This window comes from Pituophis catenifer, unplaced genomic scaffold (assembly GCF_029215685.1).
Source record: "Pituophis catenifer annectens isolate HBS135680 unplaced genomic scaffold, rPitCat1.0.hap2 SCAF_6, whole genome shotgun sequence".
NCBI classification, from domain to species: Eukaryota; Metazoa; Chordata; class Lepidosauria; order Squamata; family Colubridae; genus Pituophis; species Pituophis catenifer.
This window is the reverse complement of record NW_027256886.1, coordinates 66,435,320-66,453,662: the sequence shown is the minus strand read 5'-3', so window position 1 is coordinate 66,453,662 and position 18,343 is coordinate 66,435,320. Positions and strand designations below refer to the sequence as shown.

Sequence of the window (18,343 nt, the reverse complement as noted above, 5' to 3'; positions counted from 1 at the left end):
TACACTATTTTGCCCAACTGAAGATTACAAACATTCTGACACATGAGTTTTAGTATGGTAGTAGATGGATTGTTTGTGCTTTGTGTTTGGTGTTTGCTTATGATTACCTTTGCCATTATTTAATGTCCAATTGTTTTGGTTATCTGTAATGGTTAAATTGCTGAATTCCACTTAGCAGCACTTTAAATGCTTCAAGGATCAGACTGGTGCTGTTTGGATCATTGTCACATATCTTTCCCAAACTTGATACTCTCTGGAGTCCAGACTGGTTTAGCTATCATTCTCCACAGCCATCCTACCTGTGGTAACAATCCACAATTTAAAAACAAAATCTAAATGTATAACTACATTCACCATAAAACATTTTAAAATATTAATTCTCAAAAATATGCATCTCTATTTTTTGAAGGACATGATGTTCCCATGATGTTCCCTTTGTCGTGTCCCCAGCTAATGTGTTGCCTCGCTCTCACAAACATTCACACACTGCAATGGCTTTTATTCAACCCTCCCCCCACCCCACTCCCGCAATTCCAAGAAAGTCCACACAACGTGTGTGTCCCACTGCAATGCTCAGCAAGACTTAGAGCAATACGAGAGTTCTTGGCAACCCCAGTCCACAAAACCCAATACATAGTCCAGAGTCAGTCCAGAATCCAAAACACAAATTCAAGATGCACCAAACAGAGTGCAGAACAAAGAAGTGGACATGTTATTCCAGCAAGGCCCATCTCTTAGGGCGGGATTAAATAGGCAAATGCTGGCGCGGCCCTTCACAATGGGGTGAGGTTGCCTCCTCACAAGTAGTGTTGCATTGCACCTGTCTTCTTTCCATCCTACGTGTCCTTGGATCTGGAGGAGGTGTGGACTCCACCTCCTCATCTTTAGTAGACTCTGGCAGCTGCTCGCGCTCCTCACCTGGAACCTTCACGCTAACCTGCTGCAGCTGCGGCTTCCTCAGTTCAGGCTCAGCCTGCTGCCTGTCCGATTGAATGGCTGCTCCATTGGGCTAGTTCCCTCCATTCCCTAGTCCTGCGATTCCATGATAGTTTCCCCCGAGGTGCCAGGATGCGGCTCATCCTCCTCTTCTAAACTCGCATCCAGAGGGGAGTCCGGAGGAGGGTCCATGACAGCTAACTGCTGACGCAGCCTAAAACTTCCTTTAGTAATTTCAGATGAGAAATGGTATGTTCATTATTCTCCCAATCCAAAACTTCTCATGAAAACCATCTAGAACAGGGGTCCCCAAACTTGGCAGCTTTAAGATTTGTGGACTTCAACTCCCAGCCAGCATAGCTGGCTGGAGAATTCTGGGAGTCTGATCTAGAACAATGTTTCTCAACGTAAGGAACTTTAAGATGTGTGAACTTCAACTCCCCAAATTCCCCTGCCAGCTTATTCACCTTGGATAAACTACGGGTAATCTTTGACTTATGACCAGTCACTTGTTTGAAGTTATGATGGACCACCCCAAAAGCTACTTATGAACTGGTTTCAAAGTTATGGCCACTGAAGCACCCCTATGGTCATTCTCTCTTACCAACTTCTGACCAACTTCAGGGACACTGCAGTGCCTCCACCTATCTCCCCCACCCAACCAGCCTCTCTGAGTCCCTGCAGGCCTTGGGTCTGCTTCCCATGCAGCCACTCAGGGATTTGCATGACTCGGCCTACTCCCCAGCCAGCTTCAAGGTCCAGCAGCACCCAACTTACCTTCTTGTTTTTTTATAGCTCCTGAGAGAGCCTCAGACTTAGCTTTCCTACAGAAGCAGCCGCATATTCTGCAATCAGCTGCTATTCTCACGATCCTTTGGTAACTTCCATCTTTTTAAGGTGGCTCCATTTCATGATTTATCCATCTCATTTTCTTCAGCCCTGGGGATAGCACTTTCAGAGGTCCATATTAGTGCTGGGATCTTTCAGGTTCATTCAGTCTGAGTTTTTCTTACTTTGCTTTCGAGGATAGTAATGTTTGAAATTGTTGGTAGATGGTGAAGAAGATGGCGGTGAGGAGGGTATGCCCGATGGTGGAACTGGAGTTCTCCCCCAAAAGGGTCCAAGCGGTTCCCGTGAAGTTCAACTTGCTCGGCATATTACCAAAGGAAAGAAAAATCGCAGGGTGCTTTCTAATAAACCTCAAGATTTCCAGGTTGGAAAATAATGAATTTTATCAGTAATACGGTAATCCTAACACTAATAATTTACCAGAGAGTAAGCCCCACTGAGTACAATGAAGCATGTATTCTTACATGAAGCTTACTTCTTACATATAAGGCAAAGGTTTGTGGTTAGTACAGTTTGGGCAACATATTTATTTTCTATTTAGAAATCTCTTCCACAAGCTGTTATTTAAATCTTGGAAGATTCTTTTCCCTGGTGTGACGTTTTTGGCTCCAGTTCATAACAACAAAGGAGTGTATAAATAAATTTGAGAATTTAAGAATAAAGACTGGGAATACTTGTTGCATTCCAATTAACTTAAATCCACTATGCTAATTATGAAAAATACTGAAGCATTAGTCTCTAAATCAGGGATTTTTAACCTTTTTGTGACATAGATTCCTGTGACAGTCTGGAGAATAGATCCCTTCTAAGAAAAATGTATTTCAATGCATAAAATTTACAAGTTATTTAGTGGCTGTAAATTACTCTGTTATTATTAAATGAAAAAATCAAGATTACTGAAAATACTGTTGTATTTAGAAAATATGAACTTTCTCCAAGCTGTTCCCTTTCCTAACACGTTAAGAGTACAACTTGGAGAATGTATATATTAGAAGGCAGTATGTTGTTGAAGGCCACATTAAATATTCATCGAGGGGCATTTCTTTAATTCTTTGGGGAAACTTGGATTTTTAAAAACATGTAATGGAAGTTCTCATAATAGGTGTGCTCCAGGAGAGCACCATCCACATCCATTATCTTTTCTAATGTCCTCTTGGTATTCTTTATCATACTATTCTGCTTTTGAGAATGTCCTGAGGCTTAATTATGATTTGATGACTCTAGTGCATGATAGATTGTGATATGCACCTAGATCTTCATAACTGCAGAGGTAGCTGCCCTTCTCCTTCTATGCCTGGGGCTACTCCAGATATATCATGATCAGGTTCCTCATGAACATAAATTCCTTGGATGAGCTTTTCATATTCGGCTCTGTGTATCATTTGGAACTAATGAAACAGAATGTTGTTCATTATAATTCAATAACTGATAATCCCATTCTAATTTATTTAACAGGAAAGCACTCAAGGCACATTCAATTGATAACAGCCAATTAATAGAAAATGTTACCCATCTAATATATGTTATTGTATTACTTGTTACCAGATTCGTGTTAGGGTCATTGAAGGACGTCAGTTGTCCGGGAATAATATAAAGCCAGTTATAAAAGTACATGTTTGTGGCCAGACTCACAGAACAAGAATTAAAACAGGAAACAATCCCTATTTTGATGAGGTAAGTATAATATATATAACAAAACTACTGTATACTTTATAAGTTTAGCTACTATATTTTATGAAAATGGTAATTACATGCAGATAAACTTTGGAATGCCAATTTGGAAGTAAATCTTGTGAAACTGATGCATAGTTTAGTATGATTAGTAAAATCTCTTTCAAGTCCACATATGTTTCTTCTTTTCAGCAATAGTACAAAATTGTTGCTGTTCATCCCTTCAGAAATATTTTTTTGGTATCCTAGTGACTTCTACAGTTCCTGATAGTCTCCTCTCAATATACAAATTAGTTCTTATCCTACAAGGCTTTTTTGATCAGCTAAGATTAATGAGGTGAAAGTATCTACTGTAAATAAGTATGATTAAGTGTAAGTAACAGACACATGACTAAAAGTGAAATAATCTGTGCTGGTTCAAAGTTATCATTTATGTAAAATGTCCTCATGAATCAGCATGTTTCTGTCAGTTCCAAAAGATAGATGAACATTAACTCTGAAATCATGTATGCTGAAACTGCTTTTATCATAAGTTTACAGTGACAGAAACTTGCAACTCTGAATGTGTCCCCCCCACCTTCCTAGCCGCCTTTATTCTGCAGAGAATTAGAGAAGGTCAGATCAAAAATGCTTTGTCAAATTCCATTCCTGATCCAGATTTTTCTTATCTGACCATTTCCTTGGCTGTGGTTTTAATGCCTCTTTTTTCTGCCTCTTCCTCAAGATTATTCTCGAAGTTTATTACATTACAATGTACATAGTGTGTACACCGGGTAGATTATCTGAGACTCCAGGGCTACTGTACAGTAGCTATCCAACATCTTTACAGAGCCACTGGTGCTAGGATTGCCAGACACTAATTGCAAAGTTTCGGGTCAAGTTCAGATAACAAGAACACTAAAAATTGTAAACTCAACATAATTTAACATAACTGAGGTGTCCTCCCTAAGCATGCATCCCCCAACAGGGAAAACAGAAAGTTTCCACATACATGTGGCCACCCACTCTGTATTATTTCCCCACCCATATATATGTTTGTCTATGAATATTCATATGCAGCAGGATCTTTGGAAAAAATGTTTAATCAATTAATTAGAACTTTTACAGAAGAATATTCCTCAACCTCCCTGTGGCATGTCATGGGTCAGGACTGAAAGATCAGGTCCATAGATGAAGGTCCAATTAAATTGAATTATTGCTACTCATGCCTATGTACAGGACTATTCTTAGCACCTGCTTGGAGTTAGATAAGGGCCAGCAGAATTCAAGGGGGCTTGGAGTTAGTCCGCTAGTGGTTATGTAGAGATTCTAGGCTGATCCCTCGTTTAACTCCACTCCCAGGTTCTGCCACTTCTTTTACACAATGGAATTCAAGAGCTTGGTCACATACTGACATCTCATTTATTTTAATAGGGTAACCATCAAACACCTCTATGTTACACCCCAGTTTTTCCTGCAGATTTAGTCTAAAACTGTTTCCCCTTCCTAACAGATATTTTTCTACAACATACACAATATGACGCCTTCAGAGCTATTTGATGAAACCATAAGCATTCGGGTAAGGCAAATGAACGATTGTCTTTATTATTGCTTTACTTTTTGTTAAGTTAAAGCTATAACTTATTCTACTTCTTTCATTTCCTTAAAGGTTTATGATTCTTACTCTTTGCGTCCTGATAGTCTAATGGGGGAATTTAAGGTAAGCATTCTTGATGTTCCGCCATAAATTCATTTGGAGCTTACACAACATGAAATTAAAAGACAAAGAATCAAAACATCCTATTAAAGGCATCTGTTCAAGGCAATATCTGCTTTTTAAAAAATTTGGAAATGTAAATGTGTGAATAGATTTCCTCTTGCCAGTTTAGAATGAAAAAAATGGAAAAAAATAGTCCAAATTTTTATTTCATTTTCTTTTCTCAGGCTTAGAAATTATTTATCCAGTTCTGATAACTGTAAAGTATTATCTCTGCCTGAATTAATGTGAAAATACTCCGTTGGATTTAAGAACAAGAAGCAAAATCCGGGTTCAGCATTAAGCATATTGATGTGAAAAGGTTAATATCTATAACGGGTGTTGCAACTGATTGTGTTTGTGTAGCCACCGTAAAGCTTTAGTTTGAGTATGGCTTACTTTTAATGTAAATATATTTTAGTTACACATGTTTAAATTTAGATCCTGTACTACATGTGGCAGAAGAGCATTCAGATCTGTGACTGAACGCAAATGAGCTTTAAAGCCACATATGTAGTCTGTTATTTTTATTTGATTACCCTATCATTAACTCTAAGGCGATAATATTAATATATTTCTATTACAGATTGATATTGGTTATGTCTATGATGAACCTGGTAAGTAATCTTCATGCAAAATATCTTAGGTTGATTGAGACTAACCATCATATCTAGTAATAGATGCGTTGACTAGGATGGGGCTAAATTTAAGACTTGATCCAGCCTGTATATTCAACCACAGAAAGAAGGGATATATTTTATTTTATTTATTTATTTATAATTAAATTTATATACCTCCCTACTCCCGAAGGACTCAGGGCGGTGAACAGCCAAAAAGTAAAATATACATAATACAAACGTTAAAAACCATTTAAAATACATTAAATACTTTGGCCAGATTTAAAACACCCCAATTATAAAACCAATTTAAAAGCAATTAAAAAGGGAGGTTAGGCCAGACCAGCCTGCTGGAATAAGAATGTTTTGAGGGCGCGGCGGAAAGTACGCAGATCCTCCGTATCTCCAGGGGGAGCTTGTTCCAGATGGCAGGTGCCCCCACAGAGAAGGCTCTCCCCCTGGAGGCCGCCAGTCGACATTGTTTGACCAACGGCACTCTGAGAAGACCCTCTCTACGGGTAGAGGTCGGTGAGAGGCTATTGGTGGCAGAAGGCAGTCTCATAGGTACCCCGGTCCTAAGCCATGGAGCACTCTAAAGGTGGTAACCAGAACCTTGAAGCGCACCCGGAAGACCACCGGGAACCAGTGCAATTCGCGCAGGAGGGGAGTCACATGGGAGCGCCATGTCGCTCCCGTAACCACCCGCGCGGCCGCATTCTGGACCAGTTTGAGCCTCCGGGTGCTCCTCAAGGGGAGCCCCATGTGGAGAGCATTACAGTAGTCCAGTCCATTTTGATGTTGCACTTATCAGCAGGACACTAAAATTGCAATTTATAGTTATTCATTAAAAGTAAATCTTTTTGAAAGAAAAAGAGATTTTATGCTCACTCATAAAAATGTAGAGTGTGTTAATAAAACTGCTGGTAGGAAAATCAACTATCAGTCTTTCTCTTTTAACATATGGTAGTATGAGTTGCTTGGTTGTGGTATGTGTTTGAGCCATTGAATTTAATTGACTTTTAATTTACCTGAATGATAGATATTAAGTGCCAGATACTCCATACCTATGACTCCTCAAGCTGCTTCTAAAGATGTGTGTACCACTCTACTGAAAGCATTAATCCAAGTTGTAAGATAGCTAGCTGATTGGTTACAAGCATGAAGTGAAGCAGAAGACTATTTTCCCAGTGCATTGAGGAGAAGCATCAGACACATCTTCCTTCTTTATCCCATTACTTTTCTCCATTTCTGTGTAGGAATGTACATTCATTTGACCTACTTCTGAATATATTAAGCCTATGTCTAAAAATAGCCTGCCAGGTTGATGGCGTGGAAGAGATCTTTCCTAATTTACTTGGCACTCTTTCTCCAGCCTTGTGATGGATATAAATCATGCTAACAAATATGGAGAGGGTATGCAGAGTGAAGCAGGAAGGAGCAGTTAATAAGAAGTCATGGCCATCAGCATCGCTGGAAGTAGTGTCGGCAAAATGAATTAAGAATAATCAGCATGAGGTTCCTCCCCAAAAGAAAACAAGTAAATATTATGGCTACACAAATCTCCATGTTGGAAAAATCACCTATGTTCATTATTGACCAAAATAGGGGTGAAATCCAGCAGGTTCTGACAGGTTCTGGAGAACTGGTAGCGGAAATTTTGAGTAGTTCAGAGAACCGGCAAATACCACCTCTGGCTGGCCCCAGAATGGGGTGGGAATAGAGATTTTGCAATATCCTTCCCCCAGGAGTGGGAAGGAAATCGGGATTTTGCAGTGGAGTGGGGTGGGAATGGAAATCTTGCAGTATCCTTGCCCTGCCCTGCCATGCCCACAAAACCGGTAGTAAAAAAAATTGAATTTCACCACTGGACCAAAGGTAGACAGTGGAACTCACCTCTCCTTTCTGGTTTAATCTGATCAATGCAGCATAGAACCAGCACTCACCCAAGAGAAAATGTTGCTCTTATTTTTAAATGCATGCCTAGTGCTCTTATACTGTACATCCAAGTATACAAGCAATCAACATAACATCCTTTGAAGCCAGTTCCAGCTCCAGTTTCACATCTTCCTTTCCCCATATCAGCAGCAGGAGCAACAGAAGAAACTCTTTTTTTCCCACTATCACAACTTACAAAAGACTCCACTCTCTTAAAAAAAAAAAAAAATCACGTAAACATGATTTGTGACTTCGCTTCAGTGTTCATGTTCAGTGTTCTTTTGCTTTTCAGGCCATGCAGTCATGAGAAAATGGCTGCTTTTGAATGACCCGGAAGACACCAATTCAAGCCCAAAAGGCTACTTGAAAGTCAGCATGTTCGTTCTTGGAACAGGAGATGAGCCACCTGTAAGTTTAGATGTGCATTTTTTTTTTCTCCCAATACATCTTAGATTGGATACTTCATTTTAATATCCATGTGAGGCTTTACGTTTAATGATAGAAAACACTCAAAGAATGAACCTGCTGACCCTTTGTTTCTTTTCCCTAGTTCTGCTTATTCCGCTACTTTCCACTCTGTTGCCGCATAACCTCTCTTCCATGGCCTTCAACACCACTGCCTTTTGAAGGTACATTTCCCTTAACCTTTTTCACATTTTCATCTCTTGGGTCCAACTTCTCCTTCCTCGTAATGCTGCTTTATTCCTGCTGTTTCATTCAATTGCAAAAGAACATGAGAATATTTTGTGGGATTGTCAAGGATTCCCACTCTATAACATTCTCATGTATGGACACAATTTTCATAAGCATTCTCTCAAAAAGATCAACTTTTTTGCGATTGAATCTGCCTTAGTTAGAAATCACTGTTTAAAGAAGACAAATGAGATTATTTCTACCATTATCTCCAGCCCTCAAGAAGTCTGTTATTGCAGACAACTTATTTATTTTTTTTCTTGGCATGTCAGATATATTTCCAAATAAAATACTGGACGGCAGCCACATACTTTCCTTTTCTTAGACAAACAATGAAGTTTAGACACGTTTTTGTGGCATCTAGGCATACTCTTAGAAATAAATATTTTGATTAAAAATAATTTTATTTAAAAGGAATAAGGAGTGTGATGGGCATCAGTGGAAATATTTCTGTGCATATTGATATCTAAGAAACTTCCCAAAGTCGGTCTGTTAATGAGACATGTGATCTCCAAAATTGAAATATAAAATAAATATAATAAATAAATGCACATTGCTTATCCCTGTATCTTATTTGGCCTGATCTTTAAATTTTCCAAGATTAAAATGAATAAAGAATCTATTGTAGGTTGGCTGTTTGTATTTTTTTATGATAATAATGTATTTTGCATATTTAAAAACTAAAACTAATCATGTTTTAGCTAAAGTTGAGCAACATAAACTACACTATGTACAAATTAGGATCTGGAAATTCATATTTTTCATAAATAGTATTCACAGATAGTATTCATATTAAATGAATGAAAGCCCTACTAAGCAGGTATATACAAAAGTATGAAGGCTATTGCTTAACGCATTGTAAGCTGCCCTGAGTCTCCAGAGAAGGGCGGCATATAAATTGAACCAATAAATAAATAAAGGAGCCTTGGTGGTGCAGCAGACTAAAGTGCTGTTAAGTAGCACTTAGCTGCCAGCTGCCTGCAATTACTGCCAGTTCAAATCTCACCAGGCTCAAGGTTGACTCAGCCTTCCATCCTTCTGAGGTAGGTAAAATGAGGATCCGGATTGTGGGGGCAATAAGTTGACTTTGTATAAAAAAGAACACCGCTAAGGGGGGGCCGAAAGCCCTACTAAGCAGGTATATACAAAAGTATGAAGGCTATTGCTTAACGCATTGTAAGCCGCCCTGAGTCTCCAGAGAAGGGCGGCATATAAATCGAACCAATAAATAAATAAATAAATAAATAAATAAATAAATAAATAAATAAATAAATAAATAAATATCAGTGACAGCCAATGAAAGGTCCTGAAGCAGTCTTTTCAGTGGAAAATTCCTTTAGAAGTTCGATATTTAAATAGGATGGAGAAACTAAATGGGGATGCAGAATATCTTTGTAATTTCAAAGGTACTGTTAATATGGAAATAAGCTATATAACTTTGTTTGGCAAATAAATAAATGTAGAAGAGTAGTCACCTGTTATCCTGACTTTTAAAAAGTTCCGTTTAAAGCAGGAATTAGATATTCTTATCCAGAACTCATTATCAAATGCCATTATTTACAAAGTATAAACATTGGGAGGACACAAGAGTACTGAAAGGATGACTAATTGCTCAAGTGCATTTCTAGCTACCCCATGATACTAATATATTTCCAATGATCATTAAATGCTATTAATACTTACTAATGCTATTATTTGCAACAATCTCAGAAAATCAGCCACAAATACTGCTGTGATAGCCAAAACCTAAACCAGTTGGATATATGAAATTAAATTAATAGGGTTAAGAATTATCTCGGGCCCTTGCTCGGCATTATTCTAAATTATTTCAGATGATCATGTAGTATTCATGCCTTATTGATAGTGACCTGCCTATATTAATTGGCAGGGTGGTGGTGGGGGAACTTTGTAGGGAGAAAGGAGAATGGAAGAGATATATAGGTAGTCCTCAACTTACAACAGTTCATTTAGTGACATTCAAAGTTACAATGGCACTGAAAAAAGTGACTTATGATCGTTTTTCACAATTACAATCATTGTAGCATCCCCGTGGTCACGTGATCAAAATTCAGACGCTTGGCAACTGCCTCATATTTATGATGGTTGCAGTTCCTGGGAGCATGTTATTCACCTTTTGTGACCTTCTGACAAGCAGAGTCAATGGGGAAGCCAGATTCACTTAACAACCATGTTACTAACTTAACAACTGCAGGGATTCACTTAACAACTGTGAAAGAAAGTTGAAAATGAGGCAAAGTTCATTTAACAGCTGTCTTGCTTAACAACAGAAATTTTGGACTCAATTGTAGTTGTAAATTGAGGACTACCTGAGCATATTTCCTCTAATCAGGAAAAATCATAACTTTGCAATCTTTGGGGGTATTAACTGCTTGAGAAGAAAGGTTGCTTTTTTAAAAAAAGAATAGAATAACACTCAAATATGTTCCCAACAGGTGGAAAACAGAGAACGGGAGAATGAAAATGATGATGTGGAAACCAACCTATTGCTCCCAGCTGGAATAGCTCTCCGATGGGTCACTTTTGTTCTTAAAATCTACAGAGCTGAAGATATTCCTCAGAGTATGTATCATAGTTGGATAGTAGGAAAAATGAGTGTGTTTACTATGTTTGAAAATTGGAGAGAAATAGTTGTAGATTTCTTAAACTCTACTGCTGCTGCTGCTAATAGTAATATTTGACTTTAAAGGCCCCCAAATCAGAGAGACTAAAGTAAACCTGCATCTAGAATGCTCCATATTAGTCTTCAGCTGAAAACCTCTGTAATATTGCTATAGATTCAAAATTGGCTGTATCCAGGGGTATTTCATAGTTTTTGTTAAAGGGAACATAGCAGGGGTGGGTTCTACTTACCTTTACTACCGGTTTGCAACAGGGCCGCGCGCGCACTCTTCTGCGCATGTGCAGAAGCATTTTGGTGACCTTGGGGTCAGTGGGTGGGGCTTCCTGCTGGTTTTACTACCAATTCTATAGAACCGGTGCAAACCGGGGGAAATCCACCACTGGAACATAGCCCACATTGGACAGGTTATGATGCAAAGTGGTTTACAACATTATAGGACTACAAAACATTGCAGTTTTCTTATGATTTTCCATCTACAAATAGTGGAAACGTAGTGAAGGCAAAAGGAGATTGATATTACCTGTAAATATTTTTGTTTAGCAAACAAGTTTTCCTCTGTGATCAATTAAGCACGTGTAGAAGAAGATTAGGTTTATTAACCCGACATCAATATTTCATGTAAAAAGATCTTTATGTGGAATGTTCAGCTTTGTGAATTTTCAGTTGCTGTTTGAAGGGATACAGCCCAGATAAAGCTCTGGGATAAAGTGGTGGCAGGGTAATTCAGGAACCAGAATGGGGGAAAGTATTTATTTTTTCAAAGGATATCAAAATTTACCAAAATAGCACACATTAGTCATGGTAACGTTTCTGAGTTTCTGAGGGGAATGGTTGAGGGCCTGGCCACCTTTGCATGTTTTTTTTAATTTCTTTGTTTATTATGTTTTTATCCTATCTTTATTACTCAAGGGAGTAACTCAAGGGAACAAACATATTTCCTCCTATTTCCCCACAACAACCTTGTGAGGTGGGTTGGGCTGAAAGAGAGTGACTGACCCAAAATCACCTAGCCAGCTTTTATATCTAAGGCAGAACTAGAACTCACAGTCTCATGGTTTCTAGGCCAGCACTTTCACCACTATAATTGTAAAAAAGGAATTGAAAAGTTGAAACAATAAGTGGGAGCTGACATGTAATCCTTCTCTCTAGTGATGACAATTTTCTCTCCCTAAATTTGAAAGAGCAGTATTTGCCTGTACTTTCAGTTTTCCCCATTCCCTATCGACCATGATTAAACCAAATCTATCTAATTAAATTTGCTTTCCTTCTAATGCTGGCTCAAACGGAGGCAGTATGGCATGTGATGGTCCTAAATCAACTGGCAACCAGCTGGCATCCTGAGCCAAATCCCAAAAGTAGTTTTTTTTTCAATCATAATTCTGCATTGTCGTATCCACCTAATTCACCTGTATAAGTGAACCACTCTAAGGTACAAAGAGGCAGAGCTTCAGTATCTGAAAAAAAAATCTTAAAAAGAAAAAAACTCAGAACCATTAGTCTGTAATAATAAGTGGAACAAAACATTTATTAGGGGGCAGTAGCGATAGGGTGCCTTGGTGAAAGCAGGGAAGGGAAATCAGATCATGGTGACTGGGGAAAAAACAGAAAAGGAAAGGAATCAAGTAGATTAGCTGAAAATGACATCTGGCAAAAATGCAATGTCATTGATTTGGACAGTTAACATTAAAAGGATACCTGCCAGTAAGAGTCAGGACAAAGAGGTGAAGAAGCTGAAAAAGGAGGAAACAGAGAAAGCAACAGAAACTGGAAATTCTCAATAGGTTCTTTCTTAAATTATAATGAACATTTATTTCAAAACTGAGCAAGTGTAATGGGTAAGGAGGATACTGCTTTAATGCTGGAGGGGAAAGAAAAGAGGGAATGGAATAGAATTGGTGCTGCTGCAGCTGCTAAAACAATGCAACAAGCATTGCCCACTGTAATAGTTTATTGCAGTATTTCTCAAACTTAGCAACTTAAAAATGTGTGGAATTGCAGAATTCCCCAGCCAGTATGCTGGCTCAGGAATTCTGGGGGTTGAAGTTCATACATCTTAAAGTAACCAAGATGGAGAACCACTGATTTATTGCATAGTTTAAGCATCTGTGGCATTTAGTGCTCAATGACACCATTTTGCACGTTCAGAAATATATAATCATGGCTGCAAGTTTTGAGCAATAGAAAGTAACTTCTTTCATTCTCTGTTTTAAAAATTTCTGTCCAGTGGATGATGCCTTTGCACAGACTGTAAAAGAAATATTTGGAGGAGAAGCCGACAAGAAAAACCTTGTGGATCCCTTTGTGGAAGTTTGCTTTGCTGGAAAAAAGGTATTTTGTGCTAATAACTGTATTGTACTAAATAGCCATGGATAAAGTGTCTGATAACTGCTCTTGGATATATATGTTTTCACAGAGATCAAATAACAAAATCTATTGTGGTTTGGATTCAATTAAATTTATTTAGAAATGAACAAAGTATGATTGATTTGATAATACTATATTTTTATATTTTTTGGGAAATCGTGTGTTACCATATATATTAAATACATAGAATTGGGCAGAATTAAGTATTTCTACTAACCTTTAACTACAAAAAGAAAAAAAAATCATATGGAAATATATGTATTTTATGTTGCTTGAAAATATCTTGTCTGTTAAGGTATTTACTTGGATAGAAGACTCCCAGTGAATACCAAGGCTTTGGGGTAAACTGGGAAGTCAAAAATTATCCCGCTAAAAGACATTATTAGATTTTTTGCAAATTGTGGCTGAGAAAAGCACATGATAGTATCCATGTATACAACAGAAGTAAGGCTCAACTCATGCACGACCAATCTCGTTAGAATTATGCTGGAAAAGAACTGAGAAGATTTAACTCTGTTGTATTGCAATATTTAGCAGAATTTTTCTCTTCTTGATCTATCCTTTAGATGGGTTGGTTGGGAACTTCTAGCGTTCCTAGTCCTTGTTGCACAAAATGGAAAGAATTACAATTTAAACAAGATGGGGAGGGGATCAGATTGAGGATAGTTAAATTGATATTTAGATATGTAGAGTACTTCATATTCAAAGGGCAGTGTCTGATTCAGAACATTTAAGGCACATACAACTCATATCTGTTGAGCACCTTGCAAACTGAAGATGTCTCTTTCAGGATCAATTACTTATGCTAGTTCAAGACAGGAGAGGCTGCTCCATGGAGTTCTGGGCTGTTGCTATCTGCAGGACTACACACACTCTAGTGACATTTTCCCCTTTGAATCAGTCCTGCCCTACTGCCATTCAAGAATTAAGTGCATGAGGTCTTTCTCCAGGCTCTGAGTTAGCTAACATTAACAGGATGAGCAATTCTACTCATATCTTTGTGGATAATAAAGAGTAAGGATTAAAAATAGAATTGATTTGGTTTAAATAGAAATGGACTTTTTCTTTGGCAGGTTTGCACCAGTATAATTGAAAAAAATGCTAACCCCGAATGGAATCAGCTTATTAATCTTCAAATCAAGGTTTGTTCTCTAGTATGTTATTATACAATTAGGCTTTCGTATTTAAGAAAGAAGACTTCAATAAATAACATAATTTTCTTTTTTCTAGTTTCCCTCAATGTGTGAAAAAATAAGGCTGATGGTATATGATTGGTAAGCTCTTCCTTGTTATGAAGTCAGTCTTCTACAAAGCAACTGTTAGAATTCTGAGAACAAATATTTTTGCATAAGCTGTACATATTTTTGTTACGTTTACGCAAGCAATACTAATGCAAAGTTTAGTTCCATTTATTTGAAAAATTGTCTTAAAATAATTGCCTTAAAATTAACATAATTTCTTTTCATTCAGTCACTGGCCAACTTTATTTATTTATTAAATTTATATAGCCACTCATCTCATATTGTGACTCAGAACAGCACAGACAGTCAAAAACAAAAAATTCAAAATGATTAAAAAAACAAGACCACTAAATTATAGTTAAAATAGTGAAAAACCTTTAAGAAAAACACAAGAGAATGCATTCAACGTAAACACAATGCAACCATTTAACAGGGCTCTAACTTCCATGGGATTCCCCAGGCTCAGTGACAAAACCTGGTTTTAACAGCCTTCTGGAAAGCCAACATGGCTAGGGACAATCTCATCTCACAGGGAATGATGCTTCAAAGCAAGGGTGCTACAGCAGAAATGACCAGAGGTAGGCTGCATTTACTTAAGCAAAGGGTTCGCTGGTTGTGAAAGCACACGCCCCTTTGGGAGAGAAACAGAGCTTCAAACATGCTCCTAATCAACTCAGGCAGCTCCGGTGAGTATAGCAGGGGTGGCGGGGATCACAGCCGGGCCAGCCAACGAGCCAGAAAGTTAGTTATAAATGGAAAGCATAGCACAGGGGCGGGTGGGCAGGCCCAGCCAGAGCTGATCAGAGCTAAGGGTTCGCCCGAATCCTTGCGACCATGCAGCAGCCCACCACTGGAAATTACTCTCTTCCCTCCTTGACTGACAAGACCCAGGTCGGAACAGGTCAATGTAATCAAGGAGAGGTGGCCCCTCAGAAAACTTGATCCCATGGCATTTAGGGCTCTAAAGATCATAGCCAACACCTTGAATTGGATCCAGAAACAAACTCGCAACCAGTGTGTTTTGTAGAATAGTGATGTAACATGTCCAATTCTAGAAGCATGGATAACTAACTGCATACGCTACGATATTTTGCACCAGCTGAAGTTTCCAGATATTTTTCAAGGGTAGCCACATCTTGAGTGCATTGCAGTAATCCATTCAGAAGGTGACCAGGGCATGAGTAACTGAGAGTAAAGCCTTGAGTTTTTTATCAGCAAATATTTGGATAGTTTTGTGGTTAATTGTGCTTATTTGTAGTTGATAGTTCAGATTGTGGGGAATAAGGAACTGAGATAAATCCCTGCTCTAAAAGAAATACTGTAGGTGATATGCTCTTTTTGAAGATTGCACATTGTGCCCTCTGCTGGCTACCAGTGGAAGTGAAAACTTCCCACATCTGTAAGATACTAGCTATATGCATTTTCTAAAAAAAAAAAAAAGATACTAGCTATATGCATTTTCTATACTGTTGTCTTGCTAACCAATATAGTTACTGTTTATATAATCAACACTCAGAATTTCACACTATACAAGGAAATAGGACAGATACATAGTATTCTAAATGGGACTATTAGAGATACAATGTTTAAAAATAATGTGTATTTAAAATGAATATTGATGAATTTAAATACAGGGATCGTCTTACAAAAAATGATGTTGTAGGCACTACATATTTATGCCTTTCCAAAATAGCTGCCTCTGGTGGTGAAGTTGAAGGTAAGCCAGTCTCTTTTCTTACAGTAGATGTTTCCTCAAAATAACTATGACAAACTCAGAGCAGAAAGACAATGAACACAAAGGAGAATCAGTGGTATTTCCTTAAATATGGTGCAGGACAAAGACTTGGGGAATTTTGCTCTGGTTTATCCAGATTTAATATGAACAAGTCCAAACTGGAATAATCATGCTAATTAGTATAATGCAGATGATGGACTTCTTTCTTTAAATAAAATACTACTGGTTCTCTTATCTTTTCAGAATGACATTTAATGTTCTTGCTTGGCTAAATTTAGCACTGCAAATGATGTGTGTTGATTTTATTTCAGAATTGTTATTTAGTGTATGCTAAATAGTTATTAGAAATATATCATTTCAAACAGAAAGAAGCAAGATATAGTTCTAAATCAAATCAAACAATTATTTTTAAGTGTTGTTTTTCTAGAGTTATCATGCAGGCTTTCTCCATTATATAGAAACATGGCGTGCATGTGTGTGTGTGTGTCTGTGTGTGTCTGTGTGCATAAAATACTGAATTATCATTGGATCAGATGGATACTTAACATTGTTTCTTAGCTTATTCTTTTGATTCCTATTTAGCAGGATTGCTTTTCTTTTAATCTGAAATTTTTATTCTTGAGGAAAAGGCATACTGATTACATATTTTATTTGTCACAGTTAATTACATTAGTTCTTCTGTATAAATGGTAGTCATACGAAATCTGTTCCAATTCATGGAAATAATTTGAAATCTGTTTTAAATTGTATGTGATTTGATTGAATGTTTCTTACTTCATAATATCTGTCATTTGTCTAAGCCATTCAGAATAGAGCTAGTGGTGGTGGTTCAATCTTGTTCATACGTTATCTCTTGTTTAAGTTAATGGGTGAGTCTTTTAAAGTAAAACAATAGTAGCAACAACAAATCTAACATAGTAGGAAATAGTACTATTACTTTTTATAGTGTTCTGTGGATAACCTTGCTAGGGACACTTTACATTTAAAAAGATGAGATAGGATTATTTTGAGGTGCTCCTCACTGTCCAATTTATTGTAGTCATGACAACATAATGTACAGTTGTATGGTTATCTCCATAATGATACCATGTTTCCCCAAAAATAAGACTCTGTCTTATATTTTTTTAACCCCAAAATAAGCGCTTGGCCTTATTTTTGGGGTGGTCTTATTATTTTGGGGTGCGTGGAACAAGATGGGGCTCCTCTTGCCATCTTACCTGATTTCCAGCTCTAAGTTTAAATATTTTCGGGGAGGCTTATTTTAGTGCATGCGCTCAAAAGCCCGATTGCTCTTATTATCAGAGGATGCAGAGGTGGGTTTCAGCAGGTTCTGACTAGTTCTGGAGAACCGGTAGTGGAAATTTTGAGTAGTTTGGAGAACCGGTAGTAAAAATTCTGACTGGCCCCGCCCCCATCTATTCTCTGCCTCCCAAGTCCCAGCTAATCGTGAGGAAATGGGGATTTTGCAGTAACCTTCCCCTGGATTGGGGACGGAATGGAGATTTTACAGTATCCTTCCCCTGGAGTGGGGTGGGAATGGAGATTTTACAGTATTCTTTCCCTGCCATGTCCAAGCCACACCCACCAAGCCATGCCACACCCACCAAGCCATACCCACAGTAAAATTTTTTGAAACCCACCACTGAGGGGATGTCTTATTTTCGGGAAAACGGTAGTATAATTAATTGGTGTAGCTCTTATTAAGTTCTTATGAGCTTTGACACTCCCAATTTGTTAAGATTAATTTTGAGTAAAATGTTTAATATATTTGCTGAATACATTGTCTTATTTGCTAAGCAATTTCTTGTCTTTTTATAAAATGCAGAGCTTTCATCTTCGGGAGCTGGGGCTTCATCATATGAAGGTTCATAATCATATCTTGGAATGTAATATGATTTGCTTTCTTTGGTCCAAAGTAATATTTCT

At 37.8% G+C, this 18,343-nt stretch overlaps 1 protein-coding gene across 1 annotated transcript in view; it reads left to right on the top strand.

Moving 5' to 3' along the window:
* Nucleotides 1-18,343, top strand: part of MYOF (myoferlin) — a 101,567-nt gene that overhangs the window by 28,025 nt on the left and 55,199 nt on the right. Inside the window, 12 exon segments of the mRNA XM_070946096.1 lie at nucleotides 1,989-2,149; nucleotides 3,331-3,459; nucleotides 4,949-5,014; nucleotides 5,105-5,155; nucleotides 5,778-5,808; nucleotides 8,036-8,151; nucleotides 10,890-11,016; nucleotides 13,302-13,405; nucleotides 14,515-14,583; nucleotides 14,672-14,715; nucleotides 16,317-16,399; nucleotides 18,243-18,281. Coding sequence (XP_070802197.1) covers nucleotides 1,989-2,149; nucleotides 3,331-3,459; nucleotides 4,949-5,014; nucleotides 5,105-5,155; nucleotides 5,778-5,808; nucleotides 8,036-8,151; nucleotides 10,890-11,016; nucleotides 13,302-13,405; nucleotides 14,515-14,583; nucleotides 14,672-14,715; nucleotides 16,317-16,399; nucleotides 18,243-18,281 — 1,020 coding nt within the window.